The following is a 17,160-nucleotide window of genomic DNA, read 5'->3' as shown; positions in this document are numbered from 1 at the left end:
CTCCCAGCCGCCACACAACACAAAAATGCACAAATTCACAATTGCCCAATTGCACACACACAACACAAAAACGCACACACACAGTACAGGGAAAGAAAGGAAAAGAAAGGGAGCAGCTGGAATCAAAGAGCAAGAGAAGGAGAGGGGGAAGAGGGAAGACGGCGCCGGCGGGCATCACTGCCATCGCGCCGTCGTGTCGCCGTCAGGAAGGGGGAGGCGTTGAGCGAGAGGAAGAGCTGAGTGAGGAAGGAGTGCCGCTGTGCCTCCGTCACCGCCGTTAGTTCACGTTCTGCTATCGCCGAGGGAAGCCGCCGCCGTCCTCGTCTTCATCGCAAGCGGATCATTGCTAGCTTCCACCACGTCGCATCTCGCATCACGGGCGATGCTGAGGATGCACAGGAGAGACAGATGCGTGGAGGGAGGAAGACCGAGGAAGAAGGAGGAGTCGCTGTTCGCGCTGCTGCGCCTAGTCTCCGTTCATGGAGTCACCGTCGTCGCCGCTATTCGGGGTTGTGTCACTGAGCCCCTGTTGCTGGAAAATAGCACTGCCTCGCTGGGATCCACTTCCGGTAAGGGCGTTCTCCCCTCTGATTTTGATTTCCTTTCATTTCTAGGAATATTGTTGTCATTGATTTTCTTTTTATTTTTTTTATAACTAGTTAACTATAAATATTTGTTATGAGGTGATTATGTTTTTAGCTGTCAGTGGCAGGGTAGCTTTACGGAGCTTCCATAAAATTTGAAGTTGATTTCATTTTTAGCTACTGAATTGTATAGAATTAGGAGTGTGTTTTGTGTTGGTACTGGATTATTAGATTTGGAATTATCACTTCAAGTTAACTGCAATTGATTGTATTGTATCTTCCATCCTAGGGTTGGAATATTTACTATTGTATGATTGTATAATATCTAGTTTAGTATGTCTTGATATGATAAAATTTTTTGCTTCAATTGTAGGCATAGCAAAGTCAAATAAGTTACTTGATAACTTATATACGTTATTTGGTGTTTCATATCTCTATTTGGTAGTTGCTTTTTTATGTTGAAGATATTTTGTACTGAAAATTTTAACTATTATTATTATTTTATTTCAGTTTTAATTAATTATAAATTTATAAGTTGTTTTACTTTAACTTTAGACTTGAGAGCATGTAACTAAGCTACATTGTTTGTGAGTGAACCTAAGATGCTTGTGAGAGTGAGGACTTAGTTATGTAAATAAAACTAGAGAAAGTTGATATGATGAATATGATTGAAATTTACATATGGGTGTTTATGTATTGTTGATGTTAGATTATTAGTTTGGCTTATCTGTGTTGGAGAATATATCTTTAAATAATGGCTTAGTGTTTAGTTATATTACATTGCATGAGGCCTGAGGGTATAGACTCGTAAGTAATGGTTTAGCCGATGATGTTAAAATTATTTTTGATTTCTTGAAAATCTGTTTCTTTTGTAGATACCCAAATTTTAAGAGCATAAAGGAGCTAATCTATAAGAAGGGACACATGAAAATAGAGAAGCAGAAAGTTCCATTGACAGATAATAACATTATTGAGCAGGTAATATATGGTATTCTTGGTTTAACTGTGATTTTTCCCTTAATTATACTTGCGATTCATATTCTTTTATTTGTAGGAATTAGGGAAGTATTTACTGTTTATTAATGAATAATTATACAAAAAAAGTTCTGTATTTGTTCATGTAAATCATCTAACTGAATTATTTAAGTATGTGATAATTTAGATGAAGGTTGTCAAATTAGAGGAGACATTAACTTGTTTGGTAGATATAATAAACTGAATTTAATACATATTCATAGATGATTCATATATTATTAATATAGTTTAATTGTATATGGATCTATGTATTACATTTTACTTGTGTCATAGTTGATAAATGGCAAGTGTCCTATTATTTGGTTTGATAAATTTGGTTGTGTATTTGGAAAATCCTCTCACTCGAAATGAAACTTTTCTACTTGTGAGAGGTGAGAAAAGTGGTGCAAGTTATGACATAAAGGCTCCAAAGTCTAAGTTAAGGATTCAAGCACAATTTTAAGAGGCAATGCAAGACCGTGAGGAGCTAACAAAGGAAATAGATGTGCTCAAAGAAAAACTTGAAGAGCAACGAACACGGCAAGAGGAAGAATTAGCTCAAATGAAAGCTCAATTGGAAGCTCAACAAGCTGTTGTGAACTCTCTCATAGCGCGCTTTGACAATGAAACAAAATAGACCCTAAAGGTACTCCTAAAGTTGCTTATGGTTTTAATACATTTTCGTAGATGATTCCCATTTTATATTAGTATACTTTAATTTGTATATAGATCTATTTATCACATTTTACTTGTGTCATGGTTGAAAAATGACAAATGTCCTATTATTTGGTTTGATAAATTTGGTTGGGTATGGCTGAGACATAAGTTGTGAATTGGTTGTGTTTGTTGGAACCGTGGACGGTGGAAATATCCAAGTTTTAGGGGAGATTTTGCCGAAATTTTTCTAAACATTTTGGATAAAATTTAGTGAAAAAATTATAATTAGTGTTATATCTTGTTTCTAACTTTTTTGTTTCGATTTTTCTTGTTTACAGGAGTGCTGAAATAGTGACCATATGCTACCTTGAGGGCTCAAGAATGTTTTGATGCATAGAGACACTAATCTATGTTAGAACTTTTATGTTTTGGTTGAACTTTTATGTTAGAACTTTTATGTTTTGGTTGAACTAATCAATATACTCACTAGTTAATGTTATTTTGTTTCAAGACAATTTTAGCTAAAAGGATCTTGTTTGACTTATGTATGTTTTTGCATATTATATACATGTAAACTTGCTTATTAAAAGCGTTAATATATTAGTTAATTTAAAAAATAATTTAGTAAATTATGCATGTAATTTGTAATAAAAAAAAGTTGTTACAAAATAATTAATTTGCTTTCGTAACTGAAGAAAAAAAATGTTACCAAATCATGTTACATTTTGTAACAAATTTTTTTGATAGAAAAAAAATTGACTATCACGAAAAATACCTTCAAGATCGAAATTTGTTACCACTTTTGTAACGGTTTCTGGTTTTTTGTATCAGAAAAAATTGTTACAAAATATGCTATTGAATTGTAACAGTTTCATTTTTCGTTACAAAAACTTTTTGTAACGGGACTTACTGCAATGGACCCTTTTTTTGTTACAAAAAACTTTTGTGTCAAAATATCGACGTTTTGTAACACTATTTTTTGTTACAAATGCACCTTTTTCTTGTAGTGCATGCTTTCTAACCAAATTGAGAAAATAAGTAAAAGGATCATTGAACCTGTGATTGAAGAAGAAATAATCCTAAATCCTAAAACTAAGATAAATCATAATTCCTAAAACATAAGAGAGAGGAGAGAACTTCTCTTTCTAAAAACTACATCTAAGTTATGACAAGTGAATTATGAATGGATGTATTCCCCCACTTTATAGCCTCTAATATGTGTTTTCTGGGCCTAGAATTGGGTCAAAAACAGCCCAGAATTCGCTGGATATGAAATCAAACACGTAGATTTTCATCACAGCGATGCGTCCGCGTGTAGCACAGGTTTGCGTCGTCTAGCGGTACGGCCACTAGATAAATTATATATCAAATCGAAGCCCCGGACGTTAGCTTTCCAACAAAACTAGAACGGCATCATTTGGACCTCTGTTGCTGAAGTTATGACCGTTTGAGTGCGAAGAGGTCAGGCTGACAGCTTTGGCAATTCCTTCAGTTTCTTGTACTCCTTCCACTTTTGCATGCTTCCTTTCCATCCTCTAAGCCATTCCTGCCCTGTAATCTCCAAAATCACTTAACACACATATCACGACATCGAATGGTAATAAGAGAGATTTAAATATAGCAAATTTAAAGTCCAAAGAAGCATGTTTTCAATCATAGCACAAAATCCGGAAGGAAAAAGTAAAATTATTCAAATAGTATGAATAAGTGGGTAAAGAGTTGATAAAAATCACTCAATTAAGCACAAGATAAACCATGAAATAGAAGTTTATCAACCTCCCCACACTTAAACATTAGCATATTCTCATGCTAAACTCAAGAGAAACTATAAAGGAGTGAATAGGAATGATAGAGAGTATGCAATGCAACCTATCTATGTGAATGCAACTACATGCAAAATATTTCTACCTACTTGGTTAAAAGTAAATAAGTTCTCCAAGACAAATATAAATCAAATTCCACTAATTCAAATTACGCAATAAAAGATAAGTAAACTTGTAAGAAGATAGCTCATGAAAGCAGAGAACATAGAATCAAGCATTGAACCCTTACTGGTAGTGTATATCACTCTAGTCTCTCAAGTGTATAGGGTAATTCACTCTACTATTCTCTAATCAAGCTTTCTAACCAAATTGAGAAAATAAGTAAAAGGATCATTGAACCTGTGATTGAAGAAGAAATAATCCTAAATCCTAAAACTAAGATAAATCATAATTCCTAAAACCTAAGAGAGAGGAGAGAACCTCTCTCTCTAAAAACTACATCTAAATTTTGAAAAGTGAATTATGAGTTGTTCCCTTCTGAATGGATGCATTCTCCCACTTTATAGCCTCTAATATGTTTTTTCTTGGGCTGAGACCTGGGTCGAAAATAACCCAGAATTCACTGGTTATGAAATTAAACACGCAGATTTTCATCAATGCGACACGTCCGCGTGGAGCACGCATTCGCATCACCTAGATATATGGCCACTATGACAACTTATATATCAAATCGAAGTCCCAGACGTTATCTTTCTAACGCAACTAAAACCGCATAATTTGGACCTTTGTAGCTCAAGTTATGACCGTTTGAGTGCGAAGAGGTCAGGCTGACAGCTTTGGCAGTTCTTTCAGTTTCTTGTATTCCTTCCACTTTTGCATGCTTCCTTTCCATCCTCTAAGCCATTCCTGACCTGTAATCTCCGAAATCACTTTAACACACATATCACGGCATCGAATGGTAATAAGAGAGATTTAAACATAGCAAATTTAATGTCCAAAGAAGCATGTTTTCAATCATATCACAAAATCCGGAAGGAAAAAGTAAAACCATGCAAATAGTATGAATAAGTGGGTAAAGAGTTGATAAAAACCACTTAATTGAGTACAAGATAAACCATGAAATAGAGGTTTATCAACCTCCCCACACTTAAACCTTAGCATGTCCTCATGCTAAATGATGAGCGGATAATTTATACGCTCTTTGGCATTATTTTTAGTATATTTTTATTATATTTTTATTAGTTTTTAGTTAAAATTCACTTTTCTGGAATTTACTATGAGTTTGTGTATTTTTCTGTGATTTCAGATATTTTCTGGCTGAAATTGAGGGACCCGAGCAAAAATCTGATTCAGAGGCTGAAAAGAACTGCAGATGCTGTTGGATTCTGACCTCCATGCACTCGAAGTGGATTTTCTAGAGCTACAGAAGCCTAATTGTCGCGCTCTCAATTGCGTTGGAAAGTAGACATCCTGGTCTTTCCAGCAATCTTTAATAGTCCATTCTTTGCCCGAGATTTGATGGCATAAACAGGCGTTCCATGTTAGCTCAAGAATTCTGGCGTTTAACGCCGGAACTGGCACAAGAATGGGAGTTAAACGCCCAAACTGGCTCAAAAGCTGGCATTTAATCCAAGAAAAGTCTCTACACATGAAAGCTTCAATGCTCAGCCCAAGCACACACCAAGTGGGCCCGGAAGTGGATTTTTATGTCATTTACTCATCTTTGTAAACCCTAAGCTACTAGTTATCTACAAATAAGACCTTTCACTATTGTATTAGTAATCTTTCAATCTTTAGATCACTTTAGATCTTTTGATCATCTTTGGACATCTAGTTCTTAGATCATTGGAGGCTGGCTTCTCGGCCATGCCTAGACCTTGTTCTTATGTATTTTCAACGGTGGAGTTTCTACACACCATAGATTAAGGTGTGGAGCTCTGCTGTACCTCGAGTTTTAATGCAATTAATATTGTTCTTCTATTCAATTCAGTTTATTCTTGTTCTAATATATTCATTCGCACCCAAGAACATGATGAATGTGATGATTATGTGATGCTCATCATCATTCTCACTTATGAACGCGTGCCTGACAACCACTTCCGTTCTACAAGCAAACAAGGCTTGAATATTTATCTCTTGGATTCCTTAATCAGAATTTTCGTGGTATAAACTAGAATTGATGGCGGCATTCTTGAGAATCCGGAAGGTCTAAACCTTGTCTGTGGTATTCTGAGTAGGATTCAATGATTGAATGACTGTGACGAGCTTCAAACTCGTGATTGTGGGGCGTTAGTGACAGACGCAAAAGAATCACTGGATTCTATTCCGACATGATCGAGAACCGACAGATAAATAGCCGTGCTGTGACAGAGCGCGCTGAACATTTTCACTGAGAGTACGGGACTGTAGCCATTGACAACGGTGATGCACAACATACAGCTTGTCATGGAAAGGAGTAAGAAGGATTGGATGAAGACAATATGAAAGCAGAGAGACAAAGCATCTCCGTACGCTTATCTGAAATTCTCACCAACGAATTACATAAGTATCTCTATCTTTATTTATCTTTTAGTCATTAATCCTCCAAAACCATTTGAATCCGCCTGACTGAGATTTACAAGATGACCATAGCTTGCTTCATACCAACAATCTCCGTGGGTTCGACCCTTTGATAAACCCATATTTCATGGTTTATCTTGTGCTCAATTGAGTGGTTTTTATCTACTCTTTACCAACTTATTCATACTATTTGCATGATTTACATTTTCCTTCCTAATTATGTGCTTTGATTGAAAACATATTTCTTTGGACTTATACTTGCTAATATTAATCCTCTCTTATTACCATTAGATGCCTTGATATGTGTGTTAAGTGTTTTCAGAGATTATAGGGCAGGAATGACTTAGAAGATGGAAAGGAAGCATGCAAAAGTAGAAGGAATACAATAAGTTGGAGAAACTGCTAAGCTGTCTTGCCTGACCTCTTCGCACTCAAACGGCTATAACTTTAGCTACAGAAGTCCAAACGACGCGGTTCCAGTTGCGTTGGAAGGCTAACGTCCGGGGATTCGATTTGATATATAATTTGCCATCGCTGCCTCGACGCCAGGCGATGCGAACGCGTGAGTCACGCGGATGCGTGACTTGGCAGGAACGCAACCCGCGCGGCCACGTGAGCCATGCGGCCGCGTCACTTTTCCGTGACCTGTACGGACCAGAAAGCGCTGGAAGTGATTTCTGGGCTGTTTCTGACCCAGTTTTCGGCCCAGAGAACAAAGATTAGAGGCTATAAAGTGGGGGAATGCATCCATTCATGAGGAGGTTCTAATAATTCACTTTCCATGATTTAGATCTAGTTTTGAGAGAGGTTCTCTCCTCTCTCTCTCTTAGGATTAGGATTTAGGACTTCTCTTAGTTTTAAGAGTGACTCTCAATCACAAGTTCTCTATTTTTATTTATCCCAATTTAATTTATGAACTCTTCCATGTTACAGATTACTCTTTTAAATTAATGTTATTTGAGGTATTTCAGTTTAATATTGCTTTCTTTTATTTACATGATTATTGCTTCCCATCTAAAAGCATTTTTATTCCAGCAGCTTTAATTTCCTTTCCTTTTGGTCTTGGTTAAGAAATCAATAACTCAGGAGTTATCTTAGTTCAACATAATTGATAACTGTTATCTTTGCTAATTGAACTGAACTTCAATAATCCCAACCTTTTCTTAGGAAATAAATAGGATTCGAAGGCCAATTAATTAGTCCCTTGACTTTCCTTTGCTTTAGCAAAGGTCGACTAAGTGGAATTAAGATTCAACTTTCATTATTATTGATAAGAATAACTAAGTCTGGATTTCCAATTTCTCGTACCTTGCCAAAGATTTGGTTTACAGTATTTATTTATTTTAATTGTCATTTAAATTATTTGCCATATTTATTCCTCATTCTCAAAACCCCAATTTTATCTTTTTCATAGCCAATAATAAGAACATACCTCCCTGCAATTCCTTGAGAAGACAACCCGAGGTTTAATACTCGGTTATCAATTTTAAAAGGGTTTGTTACTTGTGACAACCAAAACTTTGTACGAAGGGATTTCTGTCGATTTAGAGACTATATCTACAACGCGACTGTTTTTATGAAATTCTTTAATGGCAAAAATCTTAACGTCAAAATGGCGCCATTGCCGGGGAATTGCAAACGTGTGCCTTATTATTGGTTATTGTAAATATTAAAAAAAATTATTTTGCTTGTTTATTTATTTTTGTTTTTAATTTTTATTAATTACTATGAATTCTCACCCCTCTGGTTTCAAGTTTGATTCCAATGTTGTTGTTAGGAATGGAAACTATAATGAGAACAGGCATCAAGGTTGGAAGAATCAAAGATGGGAGGAGCCACAAGGATTTACTCAACTCTCATGGCAACAACCGCCTCCAATGGACTATCAACAACCATCCTGTGATGCATATCAAGGCAATGGCTATGGTGAGCACTCTTTTGATTATCAACAACCACCACCATTCGCCTATGAATCCCCTCCTCAACATAACTTTGGACCACCAAACTCACAAGCCCCTTGCCGCCATTCACCTCCATATGACCCTAACACTCAACCACCATACCAACCACCTTATGAGCCATATGAACCATATATAAAACCACCCCAATTCCAACCCAATTACTCACAAAAACCACCACGTCAATATTCACCATCTCCATATCCATCAATCCAAGAGCACTATGATCCTATTTATGAAAGCCGAGTGCGTCAAGAGACAAAGGATCGTCTCGAGGAAACAGTGGATCGATGTCAGGCAACCATGCATCAATTGGGGCAAGCAATAATGAGTCAATTAGCTTCTCGACGCTCAAATATACAAGGATCAGCCACAGCTTCATGTGGACAGTCTAGTGAAGAGCATATCATGAAGGAGATACCAGAAACCCCAGTGAACAAGACAGAGAATGAATTCGTACTAGAACAAGTAGAAGAAGCTGTCATTGTTCAAGAAGAAGAAGAAGTGGTTGAAGACTTAGGAGATGCAGAACCTCCATGGGAAAGTCCAGTCATAGAACCCCCTTCCAAGACGTTTGAAATTGATGCCGAGGAGGGCGTACAACCTCCAAGGCATATCACAGTTGAAGACTTGGAAGAGGTTGATCAAGAGATGGAGATTCAAGAAGAAGAAGCACAACCTCCTATGCCCTTGGAAAGCTACCAAGAGGAAGAGGTTGAAATTGAAGAAGCTTGCAAAGAGGTGGTAATTATCAGAAAAGAGCACAAGGGAGTGGAGTTTGCAATTTCATTAAAAATACCTCCCCCTGAGTTGCCATCATCCTTCACAAAATTCAAGTGGGTAAAATTCATATCCCTTAGCTTTCTAATTCCACTTGAATATGGGCTACTGGAGACGGATGGTCAACTTAGAGCTCTTTGTGACATTAAGAGTAAGAGGAAGATGGCCATTGGTAAGAATTGTCCTGCAAGGTTCATCATGGTTGGAAGCTTTAAGTTCAAACGCAAAGGTTGGTATAAAGCTCAATTGAATGGGTCTAGGAAGCTATTTGGTCACTGCAGCGAGAATTCAGATCACCTTTCACCCGGCCAGAAAAATGCAGATCGAAACAAAAACGGGTGTAAAAGTAAAGTTTGGGATCCTGGAATCTGTTCTGGCATTTATTACCCCGGGAGCCTAAGAATCTGTTTGAAGCTTCTTAAGGGCTTTACATGCTTAGTTTGGGACCCCGGAGGCTACTAGAAATACAAACATTGGTGGGGATTCCTGGATCAGTACAAGCATAAGCCACCATAGCAGGAATCTCATCAAATGTCCAACTTAAGGACTATAACCAAAAGTGCTAGGTGGGAGACAATCCACCATGGTATGATCGTTCATTTTTCATTTTTATTTAGTTTTATTTGCTTTTGAGTTTTATTTTATTCTATTATATTGAACCTGGAGTTTTGCATCACATTCATACTAACACTGCATTCTGCATTTCAGTTTAAAAAAAAATTTTGCTACGCGACGCGACCGCATCAACGACGCGTCCGCATCGCAAGGGGAGAAGAGAAAAATAAAAACGAACAGAGAGTCACGCTGGAGCGTGGCTGGAGGTGTGCCAATGGCACAAATCAACCCAGGCGACCGCGTCGCTGACGCGTCCGCGTCGCATGGGAATAATGGCCTCCCACGCGACCGCGTGACCCACGCGGCCGCGTGACCAAGATTTCGATGTCAAAGTGGTGCACACCCGAAAGTTATGCGAGAGTGGTGCTGGATTGGTGCTGAACGCATAATTCTTTCCACGCGGTCGCGTGACCCACGCGATCGCGTCATATTCCTTTAAAGCCCACTCACGCGATCGCATGCCCCATGCGATCGCGTCACTTAAAATTTGGCACTAATAAGATTTTGAACAGAGAGTTGTGCGAGCGCGAGGCTGCACTCGCGCCACTAGCACAAATCGAGTCACGCGATCGCATGACCCACGCGTCCGCGTCGCTTGACCTTATTGCGCACCACGCGGCCGCGTCACCCACGCGACCGCGTCGCCAGCGTCGCACACCTTAACCTTATATGCCAAAATATTTTATCTTTTCTTCCCCAATACTAATTTTTCCTCCCCCCTTTCTTATTTACTTCCTCTTCCCTTCTTTCCCTTCTCATTCTTCTTATCTTTCATTTAATTCATTTGCATACTTTCATTCATTGCATTATTTTCATTGGTGTTAGAAATTTATTTGGGTAATTATTTACCATATCTTGCTTATGGATTATTAAAGGAATTGTTTGACAATTATATTAATTTTTAAAGGGTTGCTTGCATGTTCAATTTAATACTTTCAAATAGCTTATTTACCATGCATGCTATGTGTTTGTGAAAACGCCCGTATGGCATTGTGCACTATTTTTAAAGATTTCTTTTAATCTTCTACTATAAATGCTTGCTTTTCACAAAACCCTTTTTATATTTTATTAATTAAATATAATTGTCATTACAAACGTTATTGTTAGTTTCTTACGACTAACAATACATTAAAGCTTTTGATGCTTGATCTATGCTACTCATGCCCTTGCCGACATGCTAATAAACATCTTGCATCCAATACTCCCCATGCCTTGCTATATTTCCATTGATGAACTGATCACATGGAATCGCGACCATGTCTTCCATTCACTATTTTCCTTACTTGTCATGCTATTCACTCGTACCGCCCTCCTCTTTACTCTACACCTTTGACTTCATATCCCTTTCTCTTCTCCCTTTTTCAGGCTGGCCACCAGAACGGGTAAGGAGAAAGCTTCTACAACGAGCAACAGCTGAGGAATCACAACACCCGCCCACCTGTACTTCTCAGCATGCACCGAGGACGGTGTAATCTTTAAGTGTGGGGAGGTCAATACCGATCTCCACGGGTTAGTTAGCCCCTTCTCAACACCAATTTTTGTTTTTCATTGTTGCATTTGCATGCTTGTTTCTTTTTGTGCATATTTTACCATTTGGTTAAAGTAATATTTTCTTTTTCAAGAAATTTTTTTCACTAATTTGAATAAAACTTTTGGAAAAACTTGTATGAAAGAAATATTATTTTGGAACATGGTTTAAAGCTCGAACACACAAAACCAGTGAGATTTTGAGCCTATTTGATTGGTTGTATTTTATCAACCAATATTTTATTTTTGGTGTGTGTTTTTCTCTCTAAAATTGTGATCTCTGTCTTGCTTAATTCTATATTTCCATTATTTGATGTATGCATGCACTTACATGATTGAGGCCTTTGTTTCACTGAGCTTACATACCTATATGGCCTTACCTTTCAATATCCCTTGCAAACCAATGTTGAGCCTATTTTACCCTTTTATTCTTTACTTTAGCACATCATTAACTCTAAGCGAAAAACAATAATGTCCTTAATTTAAATCCTTGGTTAGCTTAGATTAGTGAGAATGCTTATGAATTAAGTGTGGGAAAAAGTGGGTTTGGAAACATCTGGTTTGAGAATTGAGTATGTTAGAAATTTCTGAAAGAAATGTTTAGGACATGTTCATGCATTCAATAAATTAATCATATGCATTGAAAAAAAAAAAGAAAAGAAAAGAAAAGAAAGAGCAAAATAAGTGAAAGGGGACAAAATGCCCCAAAATAAGTGGTGAAAGCAATGCATATGAGTTATACTTGAAATTAGAATGCATGAATATGTGGAAAACATGGTTAATGGATGGTTAGATGTTGTATTATGATTACATGGATTGTTTAAGTTAGGTGGGAAAATTTAAGTTAATTAAGGATTCAGATTTTAGTCCACTTGACCAAATACAATCCAACCTTGACCCTAACCCCATTACAACCCTTAAAAGACCTCTTGATATGTGTATTTATGCATTAAATTTATGTTGATTGTTAGATGAAGAGCAAGCCTTAGAAAGCAAGGTTAGTAGAGAATTGAGAGAATCGAACCTAAAACACTTGAGTGATTAGAGTGATATACACTAGTAAGTGAGGGTTCGATGCTCGATTCTTTGTTCCCGGCTTTCATGAGCTATTTTCTTCTACAAGTCTATTTGTACTTCATTTTTATGATTTGAATTAGTGAAATCGGGTTCATATTTATTCTTGGGGATTTATTTGCTTTTAACCAAGTAAGTAGAAACATTTTTCATTTAGTTGCATTCATAGGTTGCATCTCATACATTCTATCATTCCTCTTCATCTTTATAGTTTCTCTTGAGCTTAGCATGAGGACATGCTAATGTTTAAGTGTGGGGAGGTTGATAAACCCATATTTCATGGTTTATCTTGTGCTCAATTGAGTGGTTTTTATCTACTTTTTACCCACTTATTCATAATATTTGCATGATTTACATTTTCCTTCCTAATTTTGTGCTTTGATTGAAAACATGTTTCTTTGGACTTACACTTGCTAATATTAATCCTCTCTTATTACCATTAGATGCCTTGATATGTGTGTTAAGTGTTTTCAGAGATTATAGGGCAGGAATGACTTAGAGGATGGAAAGGAAGCATGCAAAAGTAGAAGGAATACAATAAGTTGGAGAAACTACTAAGCTGTCCAGCCTGACCTCTTCGCACTCAAACGACTATAACTTTAGCTACAGAGGTCCAAACGACGCGGTTCTAGTTGTGTTGGAAAGCTAACGTCCGGGGCTTCAATTTGATATATAATTTGTCATAGCTGCCCCGACGCCAGGCGACGCGAACACGTGAGTCACGCGGATGCGTGACCTGGCAGGAATGAAACCCGCGCGACCGCGTGAGCTATGCGGCCGCGTCACTTTTCCGCGACCTGTACGGACCAGAAAGCACTGGAAGTGATTTCTGGGCTGTTTCTGACCCAGTTTTCGGCCCAGAGAACACAGATTAGAGGCTATAAAGTGGGGGGAATGCATCCATTCATGAGGAGGTTCTAATAATTCACTTTCCATGATTTAGATCTAGTTTTGAGAGAGGTTCTCTCCTCTCTCTCTCTTAGGATTAGGATTTAGGACTTCTCTTAGTTTTAGGAGTGACTCTCAATCACAGGTTCTTTATTTTTATTTATCCCAATTTAATTTATGAACTCTTCCATGTTACAGATTACTCTTTTAAATTAATGTTATTTGAGGTATTTCAGTTTAATATTGCTTTCTTTTATTTACATGATTATTGCTTCCTATCTAAAAGTATTTTTATTCCAGCAGCTTTAATTTCCTTTCCTTTTGGTCTTGGTTAAGAAATCAGTAACTCAGGAGTTATCGTAGTTCAACATAATTGATAACTGTTATCTTTGTTAATTGAAGTGAACTTCAATAATCCCAACCTTTTATTAGGAAATAAATAGGATTCGAAGGCCAATTAATTAGTCCCTTGACTTTCCTTTGCTTTAGCAAAGGTCGACTAAGTGGAATTAAGATTCAACTTTCATTATTATGGATAAGAATAACTAAGTCTGGATTTCCAATTTCTCGTACCTTGCCAAAGGATTTGTTTTACAGTATTTATTTATTTTAATTGTCATTTAAATTATTTGCCATATTTATTCCTTATTCTCAAAACCCCAATTTTATCTTTTTCATAGCCAATAATAAGAACATACCTTCCTGCAATTCCTTGAGAAGACTACCCGAGGTTTAATACTCGGTTATCAATTTTAAAGGGGTTTGTTACTTGTGACAACCAAGACTTTGTACGAAGGGATTTCTGTCGGTTTAGAGACTATATCTACAACGCGACTGTTTTTATGAAATTTTTTACTTGCAAAAATCCTAACGTCACCCTTACTCGCGTAAGGTTTATTACTTGGACGACCCAGTGCACTTGCTGGTTAGTTGTGCGAAGTTGTGATAAAGAGTTGAGATTGCAATTGAGCGTACCATGTTGATGGTGCCATTGATGATCACAATTTCGTGCACCAAGTTTTTGGCGCCGTTGCCGGGGATTGTTCGAGTTTAGACAACTAACGGTTCATCTTGTTGCTTAGATTAGGTATTTTTCTTCAGAATTTTTAAGAATGAATTCTAGTGTTTCAAGGTGATGTTTTCATCATCACCAAAGCTGATTGATTCTCATCAATTTAGCTCTTGAATGTAATGTCCTGCTGAAGCTTGGCTAGCCATGTCTAATCTTTTTAGACTGAAGCTTTAGACTAACATTGCATGATTCCTGGAATTCTTATTAAAAATTTTGAATCTCTTTATTTTCTTTTCCACATAATTTTCGAAAAAAAAATCCAAAAAAATCATAAAATCATAAAAACAAAAAATATTTTATGTTTCTTGTTGAGTCTAGTGTCTCATTTTAAGTTTGGTGTCAATTGCATGTTTCTATTCTTCTTGCATTTTTCGAATTCATTCATGTGTCTTAATTGATCTTCAAGTTGTTCTTGATGATTTCCTTGTTCTGATCTTTAAATTCTCTTGTCTTAAGTGTTTTGTTGTATCTCATATGCATTTTCAATTTGTTAGTGTCAATAGTATACAAACTTCTAAGTTTGGTGTCTTGCATGCATTGTTTATTTGATTTTAGTTGCCAATTGATTATTCCTCATCATTAAAAATTCAAAAAAAATTTTAATTTGTGTCTTTTCAAGTCAATAATACAGAGAATTGAAGATTCAGAACATACAGCAAAGGAATTACACAGAAAAAGCTGGGCGTTAAACGCCAGAATGTATACCATTCTGGGGGTTTAACGCCAGGATGGCATAAGAGGGAAGATTTTGTTTTTAATTCAATTTTTTTTTCAAGTTTTCATAATTTTTCAAAATCAAATCTTTTTCAAATCATATCTTTTCAATCATATCTTTTCAAAATCAATTTCTTTTCATTTTCAAAAATACTTGCTAATAATTAATGATTTGATTCAACATTTCAAGTATGTTGCCTTTTCTGTTGAGAAAGGTTTAATGTCTGAATCATATCTTTTAAATTTCTTGTTAGCCAAGTCATTAATTTTCAAAATCAAATCTTTTTAAATTATTTTTCAAATCATATCTTCTCAATCATATCTTTTTAAAACTATGTCTTTTCAATCACATCTTTTTTTCAAAATTAATTTTTCAATCATATCTTTTTATTTCTAATTTCAAAATCACTTTATTTCTTTCCAAACTTTAATTTTCGAAAATTTCTTCCCCTCTTCTCACATCCTTCTATTTATGGACTAACACTCCTCCTCAATGCACAATTCGAACTCTATCTTTCTTGATAAGTTCGAATTCTTCTACCTCTTCCTTCTATTTTTCTTTTCCTCTGACACCTCAAGGAATCTCTATACTGTGACATAGAGGATTCCATATTTTCTTGTTCTCTTCTCTTTCATATGAGCAAGAGTAAAGACAAAAGCATTCTTGTTGAGGCTGACCCTGAACCTGAAAGGACCTTGAAGCGAAAGCTAAGAGAAGCTAAAACACAACTCTCTGTAGAGGACCTAACAGAAATCTTCAAACAAGAAGAAGACATGGCAGCCGAAAATAACAACAATGGCAACAATGCAAGGAAGGTGCTGGGTGACTTTACTGCACCTACTCCCGACCTTTATGGGAGAAGCATCTCTATCCCAGCCATTGGAGCAAACAACTTTGAGCTTAAGCCTCAATTAGTTTTTCTAATGCAACAGAATTGCAAGTTCCATGGACTTCCATTGGAAGATCCTCATCAGTTTTTAGCTGAGTTCTTGCAAATCTGTGACACTGTCAAGACCAATGGGGTTGACCCTGAGGTCTACAGACTTATGCTATTCCCTTTTGCTGTAAGAGACAGAGCTAGGATATGGTTGGACTCACAACCTAAAGAAAGCCTGAACTCTTGGGAAAAGCTAGTCAATGCCTTCTTGGCAAAGTTCTTTCCACCTCAAAAATTGAGTAAGCTTAGAGTGGAAGTCCAAACCTTCAGACAGAAGGAAGGTGAATCCCTCTATGAAGCTTGGGAAAGATACAAACAATTGATCAGAAAGTGTCCTTCTGACATGCTTTCTGAATGGAGCATCATAGGTATCTTCTATGATGGTCTGTCTGAACTATCCAAGATGTCATTGGATAGCTCTGCTGGAGGATCTCTTCATCTGAAGAAGAAGACGCCTGCAGAAGCTCAAGAATTCATTGAAATGGTTGCAAATAACCAATTCATGTACACTTCTGAAAGGAATCCTGTGAACAATGGGACGAATAAGAAGAAAGGAGTTCTTGAGATTGATACTATGAATCCCATACTGGCTCAGAATAAAATATTGACTCAGCAAGTCAATATGATTTCTCAAAATCTGTCTGGAATGCAAGTTGCACCAGGCAGTACTAAGGACGCTTCATCTGAAGAAGAAGCTTATGATCCTGAGAATCCTTCAATGGAAGAGATGAATTACATGGGAGAACCCTATGGAAACACCTATAATCCTTCATGGAGAAATCATCCAAATCTCTCATGGAAGGATCAACAGAGCCCTCAACAAGGTTTCAACAATAATAATGGTGGAAGAAACAGGTTTAGCAATGGCAAGCCTTTTCCATCATCTTCTCAGCAACAGATAGAAAATTCTAAGCAGAGCCACTCTGACTTAGCAACCATGGTGTCTGATCTAATCAAAACCACTCAAAGTTTCATAACTGAAACAAGGTCCTCCATTAGAAACTTGGAGGCACAAGT

General features: G+C 36.9%; 1 protein-coding gene and 1 non-coding gene across 2 annotated transcripts; one reads left to right on the top strand and one right to left on the bottom strand.

Moving 5' to 3' along the window:
- The first annotated feature begins 382 nt into the window (after nt 1-382).
- LOC130980840 (uncharacterized) lies at nt 383-1,674 on the top strand. Its single transcript, XM_057904482.1, has 4 exons — nt 383-569; nt 958-976; nt 1,460-1,562; nt 1,639-1,674. Exons 1-4 carry the CDS (start codon nt 383-385, stop codon nt 1,672-1,674), a joined length of 345 nt encoding a protein of 114 aa, XP_057760465.1.
- A 14,710-nt stretch (nt 1,675-16,384) lies between these two features.
- On the bottom strand, nt 16,385-16,492 carry LOC130983849 (small nucleolar RNA R71). Its single transcript, XR_009087821.1, has one exon. It is a non-coding gene; the product is annotated as a small nucleolar RNA R71 (small nucleolar RNA).
- Nucleotides 16,493-17,160: the final 668 nt, after the last annotated feature.

The sequence above is a fragment of the Arachis stenosperma genome, chromosome 5 (genome assembly GCF_014773155.1).
Source record: "Arachis stenosperma cultivar V10309 chromosome 5, arast.V10309.gnm1.PFL2, whole genome shotgun sequence".
NCBI lineage: Eukaryota > Viridiplantae > Streptophyta > Magnoliopsida > Fabales > Fabaceae > Arachis > Arachis stenosperma.
Note: the sequence above shows the minus strand (reverse complement) of the source record. Positions and strands in the feature narration are given on the sequence as shown.

Bases quoted from the DNA above. Each gene is read 5' to 3' on its own strand.
- LOC130980840 (XM_057904482.1), top strand. From the start codon at position 383: ATGCTGAGGATGCACAGGAGAGACAGATGCGTGGAGGGAGGAAGACCG. The intron at 1,563-1,638 runs GTAATATATGGT...TTTTATTTGTAG, and splicing joins ATAATAACATTATTGAGCAG to GAATTAGGGAAGTATTTACT.